This window comes from Carassius carassius, chromosome 16 (assembly GCF_963082965.1).
Source record: "Carassius carassius chromosome 16, fCarCar2.1, whole genome shotgun sequence".
Taxonomy (NCBI): Eukaryota; Metazoa; Chordata; class Actinopteri; order Cypriniformes; family Cyprinidae; genus Carassius; species Carassius carassius.
This window is the reverse complement of record NC_081770.1, coordinates 14,350,898-14,369,982: the sequence shown is the minus strand read 5'-3', so window position 1 is coordinate 14,369,982 and position 19,085 is coordinate 14,350,898. Positions and strand designations below refer to the sequence as shown.

Below are 19,085 nucleotides of genomic sequence, written 5' to 3'. Positions count from 1 at the left end.
TCATTATGCAGAGTACAAGTACAGAGCTAATGAAATGCAGTTAGCATCTAACCAGAAGTGCAAGAATACAGTTTAATATACATAAAAGTGCAGAGTAAGTGAAGCCATGATTTACAGAATGTACAGTGGAGCTGCTATATACAATATTGATCAGAGTATATACAGAATATAAATAGGTATGTAATGTAGAGATTGTGTGTACATTATGAACAGCAGCAATATGAGAAGAGTAGTAATAAATACAGTTGGATGAGTGTGCAAAGGTATTGTTAAACAATGTATTGTATGCAAAATTACAGTAGTGCAATGATATTTTTATAGAACTAGTTTACTGTGCTTTGTACAGTTTACAGTAATAGCTAGAACAGTGTGCAGTCTGTGCATAATATGAGTAGTGCAAATACATGTATGTAAAGGAGCTGAAGCCCACCTAAAAAGGGTCTAGAACCGCCCTTGGTTGCAGCAAAAAGTAATATACCGTAATAACTGAAATGTCTTTACTTTTGTAATGCATTACTCCCAACACACAATTAAATCCTTTCCCTTTCATTTTAGCCTCAATAAAAGAGAAAGAGACTGAAGACCAGAGTGAAGCAGAGGAGAAACATCATCATGTCAAATCTTTGAGTCACTCACAGACTGGGAACATTTTTTCCCTGAAAAGATCCCAAAAATCTTTCATTTGCCTTCAGTGTGGGAACAGTTTCAGACATAAAAGAAACCTTAATGATCACATTAAAATTCACACTGAAGAGAAGCCGTTTCACTGCCATCCATTTGGGCAAATTTCACTCATTTAAATTCTTTGCTAAGTCTGAAATCATGTCTTATTTTATTTTCTATTAGATATATTGGAAGCCATGAAATAGGATCTACTGTGGCTTTCCATGTTTAAGATTTCTTTACAGAGCTGCATAACAAATTATATTTCACCCCACACATCAACATATCTAAATCAACTATTTTAAGTTTTTGTTATTTGCAGTTTAAGAATAAAGTTTTTCCAATGGATATATATATATATATATATCCTATATTAGGATTTAAAAAAGTTAACAAGTTACAGCACTTAAAATTACTGATGACCAATCAAATAAAAGAAGGCATACTGTTCAGACGAATTCAAATGCATTAAGGGTGAAATGGAAATACGCTTTATCTAAACATTTAACATCTGACAGCTGCTTTAAGATTGAAATGAAGAAAACTGTCATGAGTAGAATGCTGGTTTCATTCCAAACTCAGCAAAATTAATATATATTACTAATAAACAATCATTTAAAATAAATATATGACCCAAAATATGTTTAAATGAACACAACTATTATGATGTAAATGTAAAACATTATTATGATACGTGTTGGGTCATTAATATTTTGCCTCAAAACGGAAAAGACTGTCATCATTTACTCACCTCCAAGTTGTTCAAACCTGTATACATTTCGGTCTTCTACTGAATATGAGAGAAGTTATTTTGAAGAATGTAGGAAGTTTTCTGTCACTTTCTGGTTCCCGGTGTATTTTCCCCCTCAGTGCAGCAGCTGTTTGGTTACCCATATTCTTCATGTTTGAAATGACTTTTTAATAGTGTGATTTTATATTAAAACAAGTTAGTTTCAGTTTGAATGGCATACTGTATAATAAATTCCAGATAAATAAGAATAATAATAACAAAACAATAACAATTATAATATATGGAGGCCTGGTCATCTTACTAAATATTGAACTAAACAGAATCATTTCTCTATACAGTGGCCAAAGATTCAGCTGTTGTAGGATATAACTAATACTAATGCTGCTGAATCCTCAGTTTGTCATAACGCTTGATTACATCATGTGATCTGCAGTCGGATTCCTGTAAAAAAAAGGGGGTTAGTTATAATATGATTTTGTTGTAAAAGAATGCCAAAGGAAACAGAACAATAGCATCATGCCCATTCATATATGCAAGCAAAAACAAATACTGATCACATCTGCGATGCGATGGAGCTGAACAGAGAGACACAGTGTTTACAGTAAAACTGTATCTTACCGTATTGTGTACACAGAGTACCCAGAACGGAGCTGTAGCCTAATGTACCTGTCAAAAGAAAAGTGTTTTAAACATATTCAAAATGTTGTCTCAACACTCAGACACATTGCGGCATGCATTTGAAGTACCAAAAATGATCCAACTACAGCATATGTTAAAACTATGTCAGTTTTTATGCACCTGTTTAAGCTTTCAGAGTTGTAATGTTTATAGCACTGCTTTAAACAGTTAAGACTAAGTTGTGAATATTAAAGTTGCAATCATAATTACCTTCTTGTGTGTTTACAGTTTCCGCTGAACCAGGATGTCATTTTAAAAACAGCAATAATGGCCAGGAGTACAGGAAGTATTAGTACTATTAGAAATAAATAGTGTCTCCATTCTATAATAGAAATAGACAACAGTTCTTGCTTTACATCGGAATCAAGCTTATAACTTTGGCATTACTAGTGCTCTGCTCTACTGTTTGAGTCACAGGAAAGTAGCAGTGATACAGTACTACAGTACAATACATATATCAGTCTTGTCCTACAAAGAACAATAGAGCAGCCTAGACTCTATTACTACCCCTGACATACCTGCACATGTGTGACAGAGTTGACTGATGTCCAGATGTGTGGTCTGGTTTGTGATGGGATTGTTGATCACACAGCTGTAGGTGTTGTTCTCCTGATATTCCACCTCCAGAGGTAGAGAGAGACTGATGCTGAGATCAGACACAGTGATGCTGGACAATAAACTGTTTCCTTTGTACCAGGAGAGAGTCACAGCACTCACATTCACAGCTGAACACAGCAGTGAACAACTGTGATTTGAAGACAATGAAGATGATGGAGAACACTGTAAAGAATCCCTACTAATGCTGGGAATGGGTATCAATTCTGAAAAAAAGAAAAAAACTTCATGAATGAACCATTTATAGTTGTCTGCTGAGAGTGTGATTGCTTGCTTTCACTAAAATAAGCCAAGTCAATATGGGAAGTCCAAGCTAATGCTGTGGGAGCAGTACATAAACACACACAAAAAACGAAACGAAGGAATTGTTCACTCAAAAATAACAATTCTGTCATCATTCACTCACTCTCAAGTTGTTCAAACCTGTAAAAGTTTCTTCTGTTTAACACAGAAGAATATATTTTGAAGAATGTTGGTAACCAATCAGTTGGTCCCGAATGAAAAAAAAATATACTCTGGATGTTAATGCATATCAGCAACTGTTTGGTTCATCAAACCATCATCTTTTGCGTATAAAAAAAAGTTGATGGTTTCAGTGAAACCATCATCTGTTCAGTGAGACACAGAGAGAGAGAGAGATCCAATTGCAGATGTATATTTATTTAGGATAATCCAAATCGTGGTCGAACAAGCCAAGGTCAAAACCAAACGATCAATCCAAAAATAAACAAACAAATAAACAAACGAGGGAACAGGAAAGGAACGGAACGGGAACTCGGAGGACGAGAAGACAAAGGAGAATCTCGGAGGACGAGAATGCTGTAAACACGAAAGGTAAGGACTCCATACAAACAACAGGAAAAGACTGGTATTTAAAGGGAAGCTAAAGACAATAAAGTGACTGCACCTGGTGCAATTAACAGGAGTGCAATTACTGTGATGAAATGACAAGACTAGAAGAATTCTAGTGCCTACGGTGAAGTGCCTAAGGGGAAGTGAGCCCACTAGTGCAGGGGTTTTCAAACTGTGGGTCGCGACCCACTTGTGGGTCACAGAATGGAACAAGGTGGGTCGCACAAAGTCACTTGGCTGCAGCTAAATTTGCGTTTCAATAAAAACACACACACACACTCACACAGTTCAGTCTAGGGCTGCACGAATGTGACGAGTGGGGCGGGGCCGAGAGCCGTGGAGTGATTGGGAAATGAGCGACACCTGCAACACTCACCGGTCTCGAGAACCCCGGAGGAGATAGGAAGTATACAAAAGAGGAGCGACGACAGTGAAGGACGAGAGAGGCCACTGGGTGGCGTCTGTACTTCCCGGTCAGAGAGCACCTGTCCATCAAAAGCTCACTATCCAATCAGAGTAGATCACTGTTAACACCACCCCCATGAGATGTTTGTGTCAAAACACCAAACGAAAAACTGCGAAACGTAAGCGAAATCTGTAGCAATGAATTCAGAATCCACGATTAGCGAAAACGAATCTTTGAAAAACATTAACAAAGAATGAAGCATATTTGAAGAGCCTGTTAAATTTGTGCGACCGAGTTAATTTTTTTTTCATTTTCATAGTGTTTTTCTTCTTTTGTAATGGCATATTTTTGATAGTTTCTGAAAAAGTTACGTTCAGTTTTATAAAGTTTCGTTCATTATTATTGAAGCAAATGTAATTCCATAAGCAGGGCACAAATGCAGGATTAATTGTAACACTACAAGATTTAAACATTTCCACATAACAAAATGTACAAAAGTTCGCAATATTTCCTTGATGTATCATCTCTGTTTAGAGAAAAATTTGCCAAAGTTCAGAAGTCTTTTGAAGATATTGCTGAACATTTATTTAACCATCACAAAAATAAATATATATTTTTTTATTATTATTTAAAATGGGACACATCTGTTTATTATAATTTTTTACCAATTTCACAATTATTTTAATCTCAAAACTGTGTTAGATAGCTCTGCTTTGCTTCTCATGCTTTTCTAAATAAGTGTTGGATTGTGCTCCGTTCTCGCCGACACAAACGGAAGATCATGAATGCATTTTCTGCAACAAAACACAGCAGCGCAGATTACAGTTCACTAGAGTGAGCCTGCTTCACATTTTTATGGACACTACATATTTTAACGTCTGTAAACAAAAATTAAAACTGAAATATTAGTAGTGAAAATTTGTTATTTTTATTAAATACTTAATTTCTGTCATCAAACTTTTAAGATTAGGCTTAAAGTAATGTCAATCGTTTTCTTATTTTTTTATATATATATATTTTGGTGGGTCGTGAAATAGATTACACTTGTCTAGGTGGGTCGTAGAATGGAAAAGTTTGGGAACCACTGCACTAGTGGACACCCAGGGAAACAGAGACTAGACAGCGTGACATTACCCCCTCCTCAACGGAGCAGCTGCCAGATGCTCCACCCGAACCCAAGGGAAGACCAAAAGACACAAAGAGACCAGGAGGGAGGTGGAGCGGCGGAGGACCAGGGGGGGGGGGACGGAGGGCCAGATAAAATGGTAACCAGACACCCCCCCCCAGGGCGGAGCAGAAGACCACCACCTCCGTGCGTCCGAACCAGACGCCCCCCAGGGCGGAGCAGAAGACCACCACATCCGTGCGGCCGAACCAGACGCCCCCCAGGGCGGAGCAGAAGACCACCACCTCCATGTGGCCGAATAAACAGGAGGATAAGTCTGATTGGGCAAGTCTGAAACAAAAAACATGAACAAGTTAACGGTAGCCTCCGTGGCCACAGCAGGATCAGTCGGGTGCTCAGAGAGTTCAACTGAGACGTAATGAGGCTCTGGAAGTTCTGCAGATGCGAGGAGAGACTCTATTAGATCATCAGATAAGTAGAGAGACTCTAGTAGTTCATCAGAGACGTGGAAAGGCTCTGGTAGATCCACAGAGAAATGACGAGACTCTGGTACTCCCATGGTGTTTCCTTGTTCATGAAGATCAATGGTGACTTGCCTTTGTTCATGAAGATCACCAGTGACTTGAATCTGTCCTTGAAGATCACCGGTGACTTGACTCTGTCCTTGAAGATCACCAGTGACTTGACTCTGTCCTTGAAGATCACCAGTGACTTGACTCTGTCCTTGAAGATCACCAGTGACTTGACTCTGTCCTTGAAGATCACCAGTTACTTGACTCTGTCCTTGAAGATCACCAGTGACTTGACCCTGTCCTTGAAGATCACCAGTGACTTGACTCTGTCCTTGAAGATCACCAGTGACTTGACTCTGCCCTTGAAGATCACCAGTGACTTGGCTCTGTCCTTGAAGATCACCGGTGACTTGGCTCGGTCCTTGAAGATCATCGGTGACATGACTTGACTCTGAAAGGTCGACGGTGACTAGTCCTGACTCTGGAAGGTCAATGGTGACTAGCCTTGACTCTGGAAAGTCCACGGTAACTAACCCTGACTCTGGAGGGTCAACAGGAACTAGCCCTGACTCTGGAAGGTCAACAGTGACTGACCCTGACTCTGGAAAGTCGATGGTGACTAGTCCTGACTCTGGAAGGTTGACGGTGACTAACCCTGACTCTGGAGGGTCCATGAGCACCTGACTCAACTCTGGAGGGTCCACGAGCACCTGACTTGACTGTGGAGGGTCAACAGGAACCTGACTCAACTCTGGAAAATCAACGGGCACCTGACTCGACTCTGGAAGGTCAACAGTGAATAACCCTGACTCTGGAAGGTCGACGGTGACTAACCCTGACTCTGGAAGGTCAACGGTGACTAACCCTGACTCTGGAGGGTCCATGAGCACCTGACTCGACTCTGGAGGGTCCACGAGCACCTGACTCGACTTTGGAGGGTCAACCGGAACCTGACTCAACTCTGGAAAGTCAACGGGCACCTGACTCGACTCTGGAAGGTCAACAGGAATCTGACTTGATTCTGGAGGATCAACTGGAACGTGACTCGACTCTGGATGGTCAACAGGAGCCTGACTCAACTCTGGAGGGTCAACGGGAACCTGACTCAACTCTGGAGAGTCAACGGGAACCTGACTCAACTCAGGAAAGCCCACTGTAGCTGCCATCCTCTGCAGTGGCTCCGGGCTGGTGGCCATCTTGTGCAGCGGCGCTGGGTTGGTGGCCATCTTGTACTGTGGTGCTGGTTCAGCAGACGTGACGTGAACAGTCTCTGGATCAGCAGACGTGACGTGAACACTCTTGGGAATCTCTAGGATTTTTGACAGCATGGAGAAATAATCCAAAAACGTCTCAGCGGCCATCTTGGGCTTTGGCGCTGAGCTGGTGGCCATCTTGCACCGTGGCGCTGGGCTGGTGACCACTTTGTGCTGTGGCACTGTGCTGGCGTCCATCTTGCCTCGTGGCGCTGGGCTGACGGCCATCTTGTGCAGTGTTGCTGGACCTGCGGCCATCATGGGCAGTGGTGCTGGGCCGGCGGCCATTCTGCGCAGTGGCTCTGGGCTGGCGGCCATCTTGTGTCCTGGGGCTGGGCTGGCGTCCATCTTTCCTCGTGGCGCTGAGCTGGCGGCCATCTTGTGCTGTGGTGTTGGGCTGGCTTCCATCTTGCCTCGTGGTGCTGGGTTGGCGGCCATCTTGTGCATCGGCACTGGACTGGCGGCCATCTTGTGCAGCGGCGCTGGCTCGGCAGACTTGCGCCTCCTCTCCCCTCTCCGTCCACAATGGTGAGACGGCGGCTCCCATCCGAACCCAGGGTCGATGGGGGGCCACAGTGGAGAGCGATGCAGGACCTCCTCTCGACCACTCACTCCTGAGCAATCTCCCCTTGTCCCACGGAACACGACCAGACGGGTACCCTCAAAACCATTTCCTCTATCCTGCTCAGTGGCTGGGGAGGAAGTATCAAAAAACATACTGCTGGATCTCTGTGACGATCGTGTTCAGTGAGACACAGGGAGAGAGAGAGAGATCCAATTGCAGATGTATATTTATTTAGGATAATCCAAATCGTGGTCGAACAAGCCAAGGTCAAAACCAAATGATCAATCCAAAATAAACAAACGAGGGAACAGGAAAGGAACAGAACGGGAACTCGGAGGACGAGAAGACAAAGGAGAATCTCGGAGGACGAGAATGCTGTAAACACGAAAGGTAAGGACTCCATACAAACAACAGGAAAAGACTGGTATTTAAAGGGAGGCTAAAGACAATAAAGTGACTGCACCTGGTGCAATTAACAGGAGTGCAATTACTGTGATGAAATGACAAGACTAGAAGAATTCTAGTGCCTACGGTGAAGTGCCTAAGGGGAAGTGAGCCCACTAGTGGACACCCAGGGAAACAGAGACTAGACAGCGTGACAAAGAAAGAAATTAATAAAGTTTGGAACAAGCTTGGAAGTGCTTTAAGTGATTTAAATTATGGGGTGTACTATTTATTTAACAGTCTGTGAAACAAAGTGCCAGAAAATGTCTCACAAATCTTATTAAATTATCTTGTATATCTGTATACTTCTCCATCGTGACATCTCTCACATCCCATAGGGAAGGAAAAAACTAAACAAAACTTTATATGTGTTTAGCCTAGTTTCCGGTAATTAAGATTTATTAACGTACTCACCATAGACAGTAACGTTGAATCTCTTTACTGTTATTTGGCTGCTGATGATCTGAAGTCTATAAAGTCCAGACTGTGTAATACTGATGTTTGTGATGGTAAGAGATCCAGTTTGGTTGTCCACAAGCAGTTTGTCTCTGAATTTCCCATCATACATAAAGCTCAGGTTAGCCCTTTTTATGATTTCAGCTACGAGAGTTTGAGGTCCATATTTCCACATTACTATGTGATCCTGCATATTGGATAATCCAGTGTTTAGAGTAACAGAATCTCCCTCCAACACTGATACCGACTTCATGCCTCCTGTACCACCAAACAAGCCTAAAACAAAACATTTATTAAAAAAACTTTCACTGGATATCTACTTTATATTTTTCTTAGTATGTTAGTCTGTTCTATACCCACATTATTATGTTTTTAATTAATAAAACACAAAGGGCAACCTACCATTTAAGATCAATATACACAGCCAAAGGACACAAGTGTTCCCAGACATATTCTTCTAAATTTAGTCGCGTCTCTCGGACTCCACAATGTAACGTGCTGTTAAAACAATCCAACTGTGCGCTATAAAACTCCTGTCAGTTTCAAATGGGAAGACATCAAGTGCAAAAGACACGTATGCACCTGTCGTGTTTCACGATGCTAATGATGCTTTTTATGCTGGTACCAAGTCGCCCAAAATTCCCTCAAACTGAAACTCCCTTGAACGCTCACAGACTATAGTGGAGCCTCCTGTTTTGCAACCAGCCCTACAGAAACCAGAGAAGCTATGAGATTGGTTTACATGTCAACAAAGCGAAAAGAAAGACCATTGAGTATTTCACAAACAGCTAACAAAGCCAAGTCTAGCATAAATATAAAAATTGTGATTGTAAATGATGATATGTGTAAAATGATAGGCTATTCAAAAATGGTAATGAAATAAAGTCATTTGAGACTATTATTTGTAGTAAAAAAAAAAAAAAGAAAAGAAAAAAAAAGCAATGTCCATTAATTATTTGTATATTATGAGACATGACATTACAGTGCCATGAGAAACACTGTGCAGATGCACTTTAATTTTGCTCATTCTTCATCCATGATCCCAGTCTAAACAACCATCACATGTAGAATATCTGGTGATACAAGAAAAACCAGGCTGGGTGTATTTGCTATTAGAGTAAACGCAGAAACCGGTTCAAATGACATCAGCCATAAACATTAATACCACCTGACTAATATCATGCTAGGAAAACAGCTCTAATGTATAGACCAGTATAGACTGATCTTTCAGATCTTTAGTGAAGAGAAACAAAATAACATATTTACAAGAATGCTTTATTTACCTGACAATGAACTGTAAAAAAACATTGATGTACTCAAGCATTAAGATAACAATTTAAGATCAAACAGATAATTTTTTTTTATTATTATTGTTGTGTTGTGGGTCAATACCATGAGTTTGCATTTTACTTGACCTGATGTCAGTTCAAACATGTCACTCTTAGTCACTGCTCTCGTAATTAACCTCATGACATAATACACATCTGGTAAAAAGAAAAAAAAGAAAGCAATAGATGTAATATTGGATGAAAACCAAATCCATTGTCTTGCAAAGTTGTAGCCTTCATTTCTAGAGATAATCTGTTCATTATTGAAAGGCTAAAACCTAATTTCGGTATAACCATTTTTTTGGTCAAGAGTTTTTCAAATGTTTCTGTGTGAATATAATATGACGATAGTTTTCTAGTTTTTTAATGCCGTTACAGTCATATAGCCTAGTCAGTGAGACAAAAAAACAAAAACAAAACAAGAGTGTCAAGCATCTTTGAGTTTGCATAGAAGATAAATGGCGTTCAGGAGTTTGAATAGATGAAGAGTTAAGGTGCTCCCATCGGCTGTTCTGATGTTTCTTAATCTGAAGATCATACCCATAAACTAACAGAAAAGCTGTACTAAATTTTTTATATAAGTGTCTTAACTTATAGATCATGTTGTTAAAGCCTACCACAAGACAATCCAAAAAATGACTACTAGAGAAGAAATGCACCATGCGTAACACGTGAGTTGTGACATTGTCAAAGTGCTTCTACAGTAAATCAAACACTATACACCCCCCACTGGGTCAGTTGGATGTTCATGTAACTTTTTTTATTTTTAAATGTGTGTTCACATTATGTATTCATAACTTATTTTCATAACTTATTATTTACATCATTTTACTAGATTGACTGTGAAAATGGTCAGCTGGAAACCTTTATAATGAGCATCTATGTGGCCACCAAATGTCAATTTTTTGTTTAAGAGCAACAAATCTCACAGTACTGTCGTGGCAGGTTTCACAAGTGAACTTCAGCCCAAGTGAAACTGGAAAAAAGGACAGAATATATACATAGAGAGAAAGTGTCCATGTGGTTTGTGTTCATGGAAGAGTGGTGTCTAGTTTGTTATTTAAAATAACTGCCTTGATTGACTCAAATATTCTCTGAAATGAAAGATTTTCACTTAGATCAGTGCTTATCAAACTTTTCAAGCCAGTAGGAAAAAAATATAATGCAAGTTTAAGGATAATTGGTCAAATAAACTAGAACTTAATTGATGTGTATTCCTGTAGTTTATCAGTCCATTGACTGTTCCTTTGCAGAGCTGTGGAAGCACATAATGTCTAAAAACACATATGCCAATAAAAAAATCTTACATACATTGGACATTGTTTAAAATAGATCACTTTGTTTTGTTTCATGTAAACTGCAGATTTTGCAGCAGATACTTTTCAAATGATATTGCATTAATATTGATATAAGAGCACACACTGCAGCAGGATTGGACACCATTGCATTAGTTCAAATATCAACAGGGAAGAGAAGAGCACTCTATTCATATGTAAAATGAAGTGCTCGTTGATGCAGGGGACACTGTGACTAAAATGATGTATTATTGAAATGGAATATTAGTATTGATTTGTGAGACACAAACTGATGGCGCTCACATCTTCTAGATTTACGAAAACTACCTCCTCGTGGCATATTCTTTAAAGTTTCTCAGATGCTTCTCTGAAAGGCTATATGGTTATGAGACAACACCCATCAGTTTCCCTTGCAATCTCAAAGAGTTGTTTTGTCTGAATGGGATTTAAGGTCACAATTGTTGTCATTTTGTAATGGCATTATCGTTATAGATCTTTTCAGGGTTATATGCAAGCATGCCTTTCAAATAAGCAATATGTCAAGCAATTTATCATACAAAAGCAACAAATCCAACAGTACTGACATGGCAGGTTTCACAAGTCAACGAACAAACTTGATATGAGGGAGTACATGAATAGGAAGTGCCTTTGTGGTATAAGTGTTCATGGGAGGACTGTATACCTTCAGCTGTTTCTTAAAAGTCTCAGATTGTGGAGGTTGGAAGCTTCTATCAACACTGAGGAACAGAGAAAGTGAAGATTGCTCTAGACAGCAACGTTGTACTTCATTTCAATGTAACCACTAGGTGATGCACATTGACTGATCGCAGAGAAAGGGAGGGCATATAGAAACCTGGAAGGGAGCGGATCCTGTGTCCTGAAGTCCAGAGTTCAAGTTAAAAGATGGTTGGTGAACTGACACAGTAATAATCAGCATTATAGGAAACTGATCATCTTTATAAGCTGAGGTTGGGGACGTCTCAAACTTTTGTTTTAACACCAGTGAAAGCACCTTCAGGAGTGAACAACAGCCAAAAGAAACAAATAGCAACACACACAATTTAAAAACCATAAGAACCACTGATCTACATATCAGTGATATGAACCCAAATGAAAAAAATAATAAAATACATTTCTAAACTATGTAAAAAGTAAATCACTGTAACTTAACACACAAAACAACAAAAAGTATATATATATATATATATATATATATATATATATATATATATATATATATATATATATATATATATACATACTTGTATGTATATATTATAATATATACATACACACACACACACACACACACACTGTCAGCAAACAGCTGTTTTTTGCATCCAGATTTCTTTTTTTTTTTTAAAGAGAGTAAGAGAGACAGGATTATACCCCTAAATCATTACAAAATATATAAAAAACATAAAAAAACAATACTGTGTAAGGTGAAGCAAAAAGATAAATATTTACAAAAACTACATAACTAATTTTACAATAGCTGCTCCCAAATGAAATGTAATGAAACATATATATAAATATATATAAGGGGGGGGGGGGGATTGCAAGAACTCATGGCATTGACCTACAGTATAACAATAAATTAAAAGTCTGTTTCATTCATGTAAATTCATGTCCTAACAATTGAGTTCAGTGTGTGATTCTCCAGCAAGAAAACAAAATTACAATTAAAAATAAACTCAAGCAGGTTTAAACACACGTGTCGTACTAATTCATAAAAGCAAAAGACAGAATAATACAAAACTACAGGTGTATTTTTTTAAAGCACAGCAGGGTGATCATGTAAGCACATGCTCAGACACATACACTATAGACCAGGGGTTTTCAAACTGTGGGTCGCGACCCACTTGTGGGTCACAGAATGGAACAAGGTGGGTCGCACAAAGTCACTTGGCTGCAGCTAAATTTGCGTTTCAATAAAAACACACACACACACTCACACAGTTCAGTCTAGGGCTGCACGAATGTGACGAGTGGGGCGGGGCCGAGAGCCGTGGAGTGATTGGGAAATGAGCGACACCTGCAACACTCACCGGTCTCGAGAACCCCGGAGGAGATAGGAAGTATACAAAAGAGGAGCGACGACAGTGAAGGACGAGAGAGGCCACTGGGTGGCGTCTGTACTTCCCGGTCAGAGAGCACCTGTCCATCAAAAGCTCACTATCCAATCAGAGTAGATCACTGTTAACACCACCCCCATGAGATGTTTGTGTCAAAACACCAAACGAAAAACTGCGAAACGTAAGCGAAATCTGTAGCAATGAATTCAGAATCCACGATTAGCGAAAACGAATCTTTGAAAAACATTAACAAAGAATGAAGCATATTTGAAGAGCCTGTTAAATTTGTGCGACCGAGTTAATTTTTTTTTCATTTTCATAGTGTTTTTCTTCTTTTGTAATGGCATATTTTTGATAGTTTCTGAAAAAGTTACGTTCAGTTTTATAAAGTTTCGTTCATTATTATTGAAGCAAATGTAATTCCATAAGCAGGGCACAAATGCAGGATTAATTGTAACACTACAAGATTTAAACATTTCCACATAACAAAATGTACAAAAGTTCGCAATATTTCCTTGATGTATCATCTCTGTTTAGAGAAAAATTTGCCAAAGTTCAGAAGTCTTTTGAAGATATTGCTGAACATTTATTTAACCATCACAAAAATAAATATATATTTTTTTATTATTATTTAAAATGGGACACATCTGTTTATTATAATTTTTTACCAATTTCACAATTATTTTAATCTCAAAACTGTGTTAGATAGCTCTGCTTTGCTTCTCATGCTTTTCTAAATAAGTGTTGGATTGTGCTCCGTTCTCGCCGACACAAACGGAAGATCATGAATGCATTTTCTGCAACAAAACACAGCAGCGCAGATTACAGTTCACTAGAGTGAGCCTGCTTCACATTTTTATGGACACTACATATTTTAACGTCTGTAAACAAAAATTAAAACTGAAATATTAGTAGTGAAAATTTGTTATTTTTATTAAATACTTAATTTCTGTCATCAAACTTTTAAGATTAGGCTTAAAGTAATGTCAATCGTTTTCTTATTTTTTTATATATATATATTTTGGTGGGTCGTGAAATAGATTACACTTGTCTAGGTGGGTCGTAGAATGGAAAAGTTTGGGAACCACTGCTATAGACTACAGGAATGTATATAAGCTAAGAGTGTTAACACATGGAAACAAGATGTTTCTAAACTGTCACACCTCACAGTAACACAATATATCTTGCCATACTGTGTCTGAAACCCATGTGCACAATATGATGTATCAACATAATATATCTCTTTATCCTTAGTATGAACTGTTTTAATAATTATCAGACATTTGATAAACCTGACTCCAATACTTGCCTTCATTTACTGGTTGTTTACGCTTTCTGAGGTACATAAAACCTGCAAATGCAAGTACAGCTACGAACACCAGCGGCACTAGAATAAAAACTCTTGATCTCATGGGACGTGAACTCTCATCCGGTGCTGTAATGCACAGAGAAAACAGTCATTAGTGTTATCTGAATACAGTTTAAACTTGAAAGAAAACAATTATTGTGAATGATGCAATCTGTCATTCAACATATTACACTTCAACAGGTATTCAAGTAAAGTAGGCCTACTTGAATATTTTGATGTTTACAGCTCACAACAGATCTGATATTCTGCAATATTTACAAGCATTAATACTGCAAATCATAAAAAAAAGGTTTACATACTTTTTTTTTTTAACTTTGTTAATTTTTTTCTTTTTGAAACATGATGTTTAACGGGGCTAAACCAACATTTGTACATGATAATATCTGTTATCAATGAACTGTCAGTTTTTAAGATAACATTACGGACGAGAGAACACATACAGATAACCTTAAAGCCTATTGAGTAAATATTATAAAACACGATTTTGATTAAATTAACCAAATTAGAGAAAAAGAGATACCTGGACATGGCTGACAGAGTTGACTGACATCCAGATGTGTGGTCTGGTTTGTGATGGGATTGTTGATCACACAGCTGTAGGTGTTGTTCTCCTGATATTCCACCTCCAGAGGTAGAGAGAGACTGATGCTGAGATCAGACACACTGATGCTGGACAATAAACATGTTTCCTTTGTAACAGGAGAGAGTCACAGCACTCACATTCACAACTGAACACAGCAGTGAACAATTAGACACTGATGATGATCCTGATGATGATGATGATGATGATGATGAAGAACAGTTTGAAGAGTTACTGGTGATGACAGGAACAGGCAGAGAAGCTGGAAAACAAATTAATAAACTAATTACTACAAACAGTACACTTTCATAAATGTTGTCTGATGTATTTCTAAACTTTATGAAACTTAAAAACAATCTCACAACATCAGTCAACTCTCACAACTTAAAAAAATCATAGAGAGGTCAAAACAACATGAGAATAAGACAGAATGTACATTTTTTTTTATGAACTCTCAATTGTAAGACAAATCAATTTATAACCAGCACGAAAGTGTTGATTAAAACTGCATACCATAGACTTTAACACTAAAACGCTTGAGTGCTTCTATATCTCCATTTCTGATGATGGTAAATTCATAACGTCCAGGGTCTTTTGTGCTGATGTTTCTGACGGTGAGAGATCCCGTCTGACAATCAAGCTCAAATCTGTCTCTGAACTTCTCATCACATTCAATCGTTTTCTTTTCATTGCTGTTAGCTCTACATAGATGATCTCCATCTACAGACTTCCACTGTATCAGATCATAGCTTTGTATTCCAGTAGCATTGGGGAAAAATATCACGCTGTCTCCCTCCATCACTGAACCATTCTTTTCAACTCTTACATCTGTGAAACACAGAATCCATTTTACACTTTATACTCATTGTAAACTGAAAATTCTTCTCATCATGTTAGCATTATTAGCCAGAATTTCAAAGGGTTAGCATGTTCTACTCACAGGTTCTGGAAAAGAACTGTCGTTGAGTTTGAGTGTCGCTGAAGCTCCAGATAATGTGTGCTCTGCTCTGCTTGTCTCTAAATCTCTCATAACTTTCTGAGATGATCCTTTCATAGACTTCAGGGGTGTGAATATTTGGGGACCCAAACATCCACAGCAGGTAATCGACTCGCTGGGTTTCAGTAATATCATTGTGAAGGATGATGAAATCTCTCTCAGCCACACGTGTCACCATTTCATCCCTCGCAAAATCATTCACATCTAGTAAAAAGTTGAATTACAGCAATAGGTATAATATGGTCAGTGATGAAAAAAAATGTGAATGCATCTGAAAATTAATCTTAGACACTGTTATGGAAAGTTGCGAATGGAATTTGTGTGTGTTATGTGTGTGTGATCGATCATCTAGCCTATTAGTTATTCAAAAGCACAAATCTCAGTTACTCTTTTGGTCACCAAAGAGTTTTTCAAACGTTCCACAGTTTAGTATAAGCAGCTTCATTGGTTAATACAGAAATGTATTTAAATAGTAGCTTTAATATTCAGACACTATAGTTCATGTCGCGATTTGATTAAGCGTAGGCTACTGATCTACTTTTGATTTACTTATCGAAAATTTGATTTAATTTCGTGACATTCCGCGTTATACAGTAAATTCCAGTTCGACTGGTTTCCGTGATTCCGTTCGCGTTTAGCGCATCGCTGAAATCACGACACCCTACGTCTATTTCGCGGATCCCCTGACTTTGGGTCACGGATTACAGTAATAGAACATATCGAGTAGAGTTTTTTTTAAGGTGCATCACTCACCATCCTTACACAGATTAAAACAGAACAAAGCAAGGAAAAAATTAAAATTCTTCATCTTGAATAGATGAATAGTTTCCATCGTGCTTCCATCGGCTGCTCTGCTGTTTCTCATTGTGAAGATCATACATGTAATCTAACTGGAGAAAGCTGTAGGCTGTTTGTAAGTGTCATAACTTAAAGTCATCTTCTTCTACAAGACAATCCCAAATGAAAACGAAAAATGCACCTGCGTATCACGTGAGTTGTGACGTTTACAGATGTGTCAGTGCTTCTAAAGCCAGCACCATTCACCAGAAAAGAGGTTTAGTGGAGAACCTACTATTGAGACTATAAAAAAATAACCTTTTCCAAGATGGTATATATATATATATATATATATATATATATATATATATATATATTAAGATAAATGTCTTGAGTTATGTTTAATGCATGGTTAATGTTATTTCTTTTTTTTCTAGAAATAAAGTAGTCTACCTTTACGAGCTGCTAAATAAATAAAAATGTAATTAAATAACAAATATTATTTAAAACCATTTGAAAACAAATATAGTCATAAACCATATAATCATAAATAAATAAAAATGGAAATAAGTCACTGGTAGGGTTAGGTTGGAGGTTGTGGTGGGGCAGGGTTAGGTCTATGTTTTTGGTCAGAAATGTTGATCAAGGATCAGCAAAAGATGCCGAGGAACATGTCTTAGCAAAATCACGGCGTTCATGAATATTGCACATGGCAAAATCACGTTCACCTGTGTTTTTCTTTACTACTATCGCTGTGCATGCAAACGTGTCTTCGTTTGTCACAGGACTATTTGGATATGCAAAAGACAGCAGTCAAATTCATTCATTTTAGTTTCACCTTTTCCAAAAGCAAAAGAGAAACTAATAAGAAAAGAAGAAAAAAAAAACGTTTCTAAAACATTTAGAAAACTATGTGGAGCTATGTGGAGGTTTTTACTTTAAAAAAAAAATCTTTAAGATAGAGTTTTCATTTGTACATGTATGAGCCAACCATGATGTAAAAAAAAGAATGACACCTCGACTGTCCACCACGGTTGCCTCTATCAGCCTGTAGGCTCAATTGTGTGTGGAGGAGTCGGGCCCGAATTGGCGCGAAAATTCACAAAATGTGACGTCATGCGTGTTCTCGTCTACTTGGGCTTACAACCGTACGGCACACCAGCCATTATAGTAAGCAGCGGCAATAGTGTTTTCAAATGGACTCTGCGGATGGAAAGAAGTGACCAGCCTCCAGCACAATTCAGACACCCACGGACACTCCTCGTAAGCAGTGGCGTAGCCACGGGTGTGCCGGTGCCACCCACAGTGGCAGCTGGCACACCTAAAAATAGATGCAGAATTATTTTTTACAGTTTCAATAAAAAATGTTTACTAAACTTGGGCTATTGTTGTTTACTTAGAAAATATATATTTTTTAAATCAACCCTTTCACATGTAAGTTACAAATATTTTAACTGACCCTTTGTTTCCTGGCAGGCGGCAAGGAAGTCGACCGGAAGTTGAAGTTGGCCGCGTGCCGCCCTCTTGTAGCAGAACTTCACTTGCGTTAGCATTCCCATTGACTCCCATTCATTTTGGCGTCACTTTGACAGTGAATAACTTTACATCTGAGGCGTTTAAAGACTCCGTTTGTCCATTATTTATTTCTAAAGATACACGACAATGTATAAAGGGCTCCATTACCTTCTATGTTACATTATGGCCCCGTAGAAACAGTTTTTGTAAAAAATAGGCTAACGATTGCATCATAACCACTCGACTCTCTGTCACATTACCGTACAGACAGGAGGAGAAGCTCGCAGGCAATTAACTTAATATGGCGTACTGGCGTTACATTTTAAAATACTATACAAAATAATTAATCAGAATACTTACTACTGCTCACTCACGCCAAAGAACTCCCCGCTCAAGCTCGCCGTCTCTGCAAGATTAACTTGTCACAAGAAATTGTGACCCATTCTGGATTTACGCCGTCTGAATCTTGCACTCAGGCTGAGCAAATTCAAGATGTTGACGGTAAAGTCTATTTTGTCTCAGATTCAACCAAACGACTGGTTTGTCACGATCGATCTGAAGGATGCATACTTTCATATTCAGATCATCAAGAGACACAGGAAGTTCCTCAGATTCGCTTTAGAGGGCAAAGCGTATCAATACCGCATTCTTGCCTTTGGCTTAGCTCTGGCTCCCCGTACTTTCTCAAAATGCATGGACGCAGCTCTGGCCCCGTTGCGGCTCTAGGACGTTCGTGTTTTGAACTACTTAGACGATTGGCTGGTGTTAGCGCAATCGCAGACTCAAGCACACTCTCATCGTCTCTCTCAATTCGTCTGGGATTACTTC

At 38.6% G+C, this 19,085-nt stretch overlaps 1 protein-coding gene across 1 annotated transcript in view; it reads right to left on the bottom strand.

Annotated features, from left to right (window-relative positions):
- The window catches only part of LOC132159615 (SLAM family member 5-like), a 193,411-nt gene extending 176,503 nt beyond the window's left edge, over nucleotides 1–16,908 (bottom strand). Inside the window, exons 1-3 of the mRNA XM_059569177.1 lie at nucleotides 16,719–16,908; nucleotides 15,909–16,169; nucleotides 15,482–15,796 (exon numbers count right to left, since the gene is read on the bottom strand). Of these exons, the coding sequence (XP_059425160.1) occupies nucleotides 15,482–15,796; nucleotides 15,909–16,169; nucleotides 16,719–16,842 (700 nt within the window). The 5' untranslated portion in view covers nucleotides 16,843–16,908. The remainder of the gene's footprint in view (nucleotides 1–15,481; nucleotides 15,797–15,908; nucleotides 16,170–16,718) is intronic.
- Nucleotides 16,909–19,085: the final 2,177 nt, after the last annotated feature.